Consider the following 7,041-nt stretch of genomic DNA (forward strand, 5'->3'; position numbering starts at 1 on the left):
CCGGTTTCTCTGTTGTGTCCTTGGAACAGCAGCGTGTTCATCCCCGTGGGATGCGTGGCTCTGGCTGCTGCCAGCAGGATGGGAGGACAACGCCTCACGGAGAGGTTCTTTCCCAGCAGAAATCCCATGACTAAAGGCTCTGGCTTGCTCTGAGCACATTCCTCTCCCAAAAAACGTCTGCAGGATGAGTGACTGACGTGCAGCAGGCTGTTACACCTCGTTTGTTTGATTTGGGGTTTGTTTTTGATGTTTAAGACACGCAGTTAATTCCTGGAAAAATAAAAGAGTGATGTGCAGGGCTGGGGTTTGACCTGGCAGCAGGGAAGCTGCGCCAGGGGAGGGGCAGGGTGGCAGCAGCAGGAATTTCTCCATGGAAAGGGTGGCCAGGCCTTGGAAGGGGCTGCCCAGGGGGGTTTGGAGTGCCCATCCCTGGAGGTGGCACCTGGACGTGGCACTCAGTGCTCTGGGCTGGGGACAAGGTGGGGATCCAGAATTCTGGGGGGATTTTCCAGCCTCAGTGGTCCTGGGATTCTGTGAGGGCTCTCTGCAAAAACCAGCAACATTTCCTGCCCCAGAAATTCACGGGGGGCACAGGGAAGCCTTTGGTGCCTTCTCTTGTGGAGCTGCTCCGAGGGCAGGAGCTTTGGGAGTGGGGATCTGTCCTGATTCCCTCTCCCCTCTGGCATGCCTGACCCTCCCTGCTGCTGCTCCCCTGGATGGGCACACCAGCAGCTCCTCAGGGGCACTCCCCAGCTCCTGGCCCGTGTTTTGGGGCAGCCTGACCTCTGGCAGCGAGGGGAACAGATGCAGGAAAAGCAAATGACTTTCCCAGGGAAGGTTTGATGAGCCTGGGAGGTGGGACAGGAGCTGGGGCCAGCTTTTCTCCTGGCAGTCCTTTATCTCATCAGCACGAGGAGCTGCAGATGGAATCCAAACTGTCAGGTGGACTTTTCACAGCTCAGGGGACGTCCTACAGCCAGGCAGGGACAATAAAGTTACACTCAAGTGCTCTGGCAAAACAAAAGGTTCCTCCAAAGCCAGATTGGGGAAAATGCCGGAGCAGGGCCAGTGCTGAGCCAGTGGAAAAGGCTGGAAAAAAAAACTGGGAAAGGCTGGGAAAGGCTGGGAAAAGCTGAGAAAAAAAGCTGGGAAAGGCTGGGAAAGGCTGGGAAAGGCTGGGAAAGGCTGGGGAAAGCTGGGAAAGGCTGGGGAAAGCTGCACTTCCAGCTCAGGAAGTTTTTTGCCTGTGTGTAAACAGCCCTGGCCCAGCCAAAAAGGTTTTTCTTATTATTCCTTCCTTATCAGCCCCCTTGCATTCCTTCCTTGCCCCTCCTCTCACCATCCCCTGCAGCCTCACAGCTGCTTTTTGGGCCATTTTGGGGGGTCTGAATGCATTTCAGCTTCCAGGAGCAGCCTGATTTCCCATAAGGTTGGTGCAAGTTCTCCTGCCTGGTTCATGAGCTCACACTCTGCTCCCACACAACCTTTAGCTCAATCTTTAGCCTGGGGAGCCTCATATTGAAAGGGACCCTCTAGAGGAAAATAATTGGCTTGAAAACACCCTCTGGGGAAGAACAGCAGGGGGGATACAAGGTGCTAACTATAAATATAAACACAAAAAAATAGAAATAGAAATACAAAAATAGAAATATAGAAATAGAAATAGAAATAGAAATAGAAATAGAAATAGAAATAGAAATAGAAATAGAAATAGAAATAGAAATAGAAATAGAAATAGAAATAGAAATAGAAATAGAAATAGAAATAGAAATAGAAATAGAAATAGAAATAGAAATAGAAATAGAAATAGAAATAGAAATGCAGCACTGCCACTGGATGCCATGTCTGAGTCCATTCTCCAGCCTACCAAAGCAGCCCCCAAATCCTTCAAAGATTTTTCCCAGAAGCGAGGGGACACCTTCCTGTCTGATCTACCTCACAATTCTACTGTGAGTTGAAGGTGGCTTGCTCTGTGCATTGCTGAAGCCAAATTCTTGACGGAAAACAAGTTTTAATTCATTGCTCTTAACTGCATCCCTCAGTTGGATGTTTCATCCTCCCCCAGTAAAACCAGGTGAGAGCACACCTGCCCTGCACTGGCACAAGCCAGGCCAACAGCCGATCCTGGGGAAAAAAAAAAAAAAAATTCTATTTTCTTTTTGCTGTCTGTGATGGAGCAGAGCGGAGCGGGAGGCGCATTTCTGCTCCGATGCTGCGATCTGCTGGCGGCTCTTCTGCAGAGCAGCTGCGAGCCGGGAGCGCTGCTCTGGCAGAAAGGGAAGTGAAACCCAAGTTAGAAATGCCACGGTGGATTGTGGGACTCAGGTTCAGTCAAAGAAAGAAACTCAGAGTTTCTAGCCAGGCAAAAGCCTGAGAAAGAGCTGGAGAGAATGTAAATAATTCTTTATCTCTCTTGTTTCTCACATTGTTTATAGTTAAGCTCTATCACTGTGTGCCAAGCACTCTGCACCAATGGATGGTTTTCACTTCAGCACCCATGGATTTGGCTTTTGCGAAGCTCTGTATAAAAGAGCAGGGTATTTTGAATAAATCGGAGTTTTACTCTCAGCAGCCTTGGAGTCAGAGTCTTCTCAGTCCCGTCCTGCCTCGACAGTGACACAGCTACTCCCAAAAATTGGCTCCTGGGTGCTGCAACCCAGCCCCGGGCTCAGCACAACTGCGGAATTCCAGAAGGATGATGTGAGCAGCGGGACTTGGAGCTCAAATTCCAGGAACTGGGAATATCCACTGTCGCTGGACGGGAATGAATAGCCTTGACTCAGAAGCTGCTGAGAGTAAAACTCTGGTTTATTCAAAATACCCTGCTCTTTTATACAGAGCTTCACAAGGACCAACTCCATTGGTGCTGAAGTGAAAACAACCCACAGCATTGGTGCAGAGTGCTTGGCACACAGTGATAGAGCTTAACTATGAACAATGTGAGAAACAAGAGAGATAAAGAATTATTTACATTCTTCTCCAGCTCTTTCTCAGGTATCTGCCTGGCTAGAAACTCTGAGTTTCTTTCTTTGACTGAACCTGAGACCCACAATCCACCGTGGCGTTTCTAACTTGGGTTTCACTTCCATTTCTTCCCCATCTGCTTGCTCAGTGTCAGGTCCCGCATTTCTTTTTCTCTGTGGGAGCTCCCTCAGTTTTGCTGCTCCATCCCCTCAAGGTCACGCAGGATTTCTGGTCTGAGCAGGGAATTCAGCAGCACGGGAGGGCTCTGCTGCCATCCTGTGCCCCACCTCAGGGGCTGATGGAGAAGAAGCTGGAGAAGCATCAGTGGGGCCAGGACTTCTCTGGAATCCCAGCCAGGGAACCAGCTGGGCTCAGTCCCTCTGAGCAGCAGCTTTGAGCCAAACCTCAGCCACCATCAGCTGGCCACAAAGGCATTTCCCACAGCTGGAAACGGGTGATGATCCAAGCTCATTTTGAGTTTTTTTTTTCCTGCTTTTCCAACCATGGTGGTGGACCTGGCAGTGCTGGATTAGTGTTGGACTGGATCTTAGAGGTCTTTTCCAGCCTTAAAACTTCCATAATCCTGTCTTTGCTTTCCAGGTAAAAGAGCAGCATCTGTGTAGGGCTTTTCAATCATCCTCTTTAAAAAAACCAAATTATATTTACAGCTCTTTGCATCACAGGCACTTCCCATGTGTTTGGAGCCTTTAATCTTGGCCTTCAGATCCATTTAATTTGCTGCTGTTTTGATTTGTAGTAACAGACGTAAATGAGATTATCCATCCCTTGAGACTGACTGTGGGAGGCAAACGCTGAGGAATTGGGGTCTGAAAACATTTTAATGTGCTGCAAACCCTGAGATGGGCAGAGGTCCCAAAGTCCCAGGCTGTGGGAGCAGCACCCCGGGGTGCTGCAGAGCTGTCCCCAGACTCCTCCTCATTCCTGAAGGAGCCACAGGGAAGGAGGAAACACCTTCACAGCATGCAAAGAGCATCCCAAGTGCTGTGAGGCTGGAAATTTTCTTTTTCAGCTTAAAAAAGATGAGGATGGATGGGCCAGGGGTCCTGTTTGTGGGTCAGTGTGGAGCCAGATGAAGAAATTCCTTGGAGTTAAATCTTCCTGGTGAAAATTCTTTGAATTTTTGAATAGTTTTTATGTTAATTTTCTAATGGCAACTTCTGGTGTTGGGGAAGATGGGTTCCATTTCTGGTTCCACTGCTCTGACTGCAGAAAAACAAAGGTCTGAAAAGTCCTGTCCCTTTTTGTCCTGTGTAAGACACAGATACCCCAAGGGCACATAGGAAATTGGTTCTCAAGTTACTTTTTATTCCTATAAATTAAGAATACGCCACATTTCTGACTCTTAGTTATTTATTTGCTATTTCTGGTTCTTTTGATTCTTTTTCTTCATGTTTTTTTTTTTTAATCTTCATGTTTGCATCTTCCTTCTTTCCTTATCTCCTGCCTGCCCCAGAGGCTTATTGCTGCTTTGGCAACATGCTAACGTGTTTAGGAATGATAATACCCCTAATTAATAGTTTAATTAGCAGTACAAGGTCTTAATAGCTTATTAAAGGAAATACATTCAGAAAATCCTTTTCCTTTCCTCGCGCTGGTACAATATAATTTACCAGCAAATGACAAAACGGTTTGAAACGTTCAGATTTTAGAGAGGGACGTGGGGCTGTGCTGGTGATTTCACGGGGGATTTCACACCACTAATGCCACTATTTTGTTGTTGTTGTTTTAAAACAATTTAAGAGATTAAGCAAAGCGATGGGGAAGGAGCAGGGAGGGCAGGCAGGAGCCTGAGAGAGGAATTAAGAGCCGCTGCTCTCCCTGCTCGTGCTTATAAACAAATCCTGCGGAAGGCGAACTTGCTCTTTAAGAGGCTCTGGCTGAAATGTCAAGCGCCGGGGCAGCGCTGCCTCCTCCCTCTCCTTTCCCACTAAATGACTTTAAAATCTTTATTTTCAACCGAGGCATCCTTGGCTCACAAGCCCCAGCAGGGTCTGGGCCAGCCCTGAGCCCCGTGGCTGCCCCGGCTGGGACCGGGACCGGGGAGCCGCTTCCCCGCCCGCCGGGTTTTTCCTCTGACCCGCACAAAGATTTCTTTCTAAATTTATCGCAGCCTTCATCGGCAGTCCCACTTAGCGCCGATTAGGAGGCCGGGCAGGAATGAGGGCAGGGGAGCCTGGAGAACCGCTCGGGGAGGGAGGGCGAGGGGCCGCATCCCTGCGCCCCCAATTCCCCGCTCCCCGGACCCCCTCTGCCCCCAATTCCCCTCTCCCCCAGACCCCCTCTGCTCCCAATTCCCCTCTCCCCCAGACCCCCTCTCCCCCAATTCCCCGCTCCCCCAGACCCCCTCTGCCCCAATTCCCCGCTCCCCCAGACCCCCTCTCCCCCCAGACCCCCTCTCCCCCCAATTCCCCTCTCCCCCCGGTTCCCCGCTCCCCCAATTCCCCTCTCCCCCCAATTCCCCTCTCCCCCCAATTCCCCGCTCCCCCAGACCCCCTGTACCCCCAATTCCCCGCTCCCCCAGACCCCCTCTCCCCCAATTCCCCGCTCCCCCAGACCCCCTGTACCCCCAATTCCCCGCTCCCCCAGACCCCCTCTCCCCCAATTTCCCGCTCCCCCAGACCCCCTCTCCCCCCGGTTCCCTGCTCCCCCAGACCCCCTCTGCCCCCAATTCCCCTCTCCCCCAATTCCCCGCTCCCCCAGAGCCCCTCTCTCCCTGATTCCCCACAACCCCAGACCCCCTCTGCCCCCAATTCCCCGCTCCCCCAGACCCCCTCTGCCCCCGGGCTGCGGAACCCGCGGGCGCAGGGGTGAAGCAGAGCTCGGGGAATTCGGAGCGGGGCTTTGCGCGGCCGAGCATCCCTCCGCCCCCCCAGACCCCTCGTGTGCCCCCCGGGTTATACCTGCGCCTCCTGCCCGGCTCTGTGCCCCGGGGAGCCCCGCGGAGGGGACACGGGCGGGATTGGAGCCGCGCTCTCTGCAGAAGCCCTGCCCAGGGAGTCTGAGCCGTGCTGGAATCACGCGGGGAAATTATGCAGTTCCAAGGATGGCATAATTGGGAGAACGCTTGACTAGCGCAATTTTCTTGTGTGCCTGTCAGCAAATCGCTTAATGTGCGCTGTGCCAAGTTTCCCAGCCGTTAAATGGGGAATGATTATCCCACCACTTCCTGCGAGGGAGTGAGGACCAAACCCACTCATGACTGCGGAGGTCCTGGAGGTGGTCCCGGAGATGTGCAGCGGCACTCGCAGGGGCTGCAGCCCCGCAAGGAACACGCAGCACTTTAAACCCGACCGCCAGACATTTATTTCTCCTCACGCTGCTTGCTTTTTTTTTTTTTTTTTCCCCTTCAATCCCGAAATAGATCCGTGTCTGCTTGTGCCGGATTCTCAAAAACTGCGCTGTCATCCCTTGGGATGGGACATCCCAGCTCCGATGGGGGAGAAGAGGGAAGTGCTGGGGGAAGGCGGCTCGGAGGGGTCTGGAGCGGACCCCTCACTCCTGCCCCGCTCCCCCCGGGCCTTTTCCCGGCATTTCGCTGCCTCCAGGGAATTGCGGGGTGACCTTGGTCCCGCGGCCGCCGCCTCTGCGCGGGATCCAGGAGGGCCGGGGGGGCTCCGCCGCCTCCTCCCCGGCCCATCCCGCCGCGGCCCCCCGGGACCGGGCCGGGGACGCTGCGCCGGGCGAGCACCGCGGGCGCGGAGCGGGGGGATCGGGGCCGAGCAGCGCCCGAGCGCAGCCCGCGCACATCCCGCGCACGTCCCGCTCCATCCCCGCGCACACGGCGCGCACGTCGCGCTGGATCTCCGCGCTCATCCCGCGCACGTCGCGCCGCATCCCCGCGCACACCCCGCGCACGTCGCGCTCCATCCCCGCGCACATCCCGCGCACGTCGCGCTGGATCTCCGCGCTCGTCCCGCCGCATCCCCCCGGACCCCCTCCGCACCCGCGCTCACCCCGCTGCATCCCCGCGCACATCCCGCGCACATCCTGCGCACATCCAGCTGCGTCCCTGCGCACATCCTGCGCACATCCTGCGCACATCCAGCTGCGTCCCTG

The 7,041-nt window shown here is 54.0% G+C and overlaps 1 protein-coding gene across 3 annotated transcripts; it reads right to left on the minus strand.

The window, feature by feature from the left end:
* Positions 1-1,991: 1,991 nt before the first annotated feature.
* On the minus strand, positions 1,992-7,041 carry LOC115498542 (uncharacterized). Of its 3 annotated transcripts, none has more exons than XM_072918793.1 (2): positions 5,886-7,041; positions 1,992-4,188 (listed from the first exon to the last, which is right to left on the minus strand). In XM_072918793.1, the coding sequence occupies exon 1, from the start codon at positions 7,024-7,026 to the stop codon at positions 6,478-6,480; it is 549 nt and encodes a 182-aa protein (XP_072774894.1). In that variant the 5' UTR covers positions 7,027-7,041; the 3' UTR covers positions 1,992-4,188; positions 5,886-6,477. The 3 variants fall into 3 exon arrangements, with proteins under 3 accessions (XP_072774894.1, XP_072774895.1, XP_072774896.1); XM_072918794.1 differs by having other exon boundaries at positions 3,785-4,231; XM_072918795.1 differs by lacking the exon at positions 1,992-4,188 and adding an exon at positions 4,270-5,158.

The sequence above is a fragment of the Taeniopygia guttata genome, chromosome 26, assembly GCF_048771995.1.
Source record: "Taeniopygia guttata chromosome 26, bTaeGut7.mat, whole genome shotgun sequence".
NCBI lineage: Eukaryota > Metazoa > Chordata > Aves > Passeriformes > Estrildidae > Taeniopygia > Taeniopygia guttata.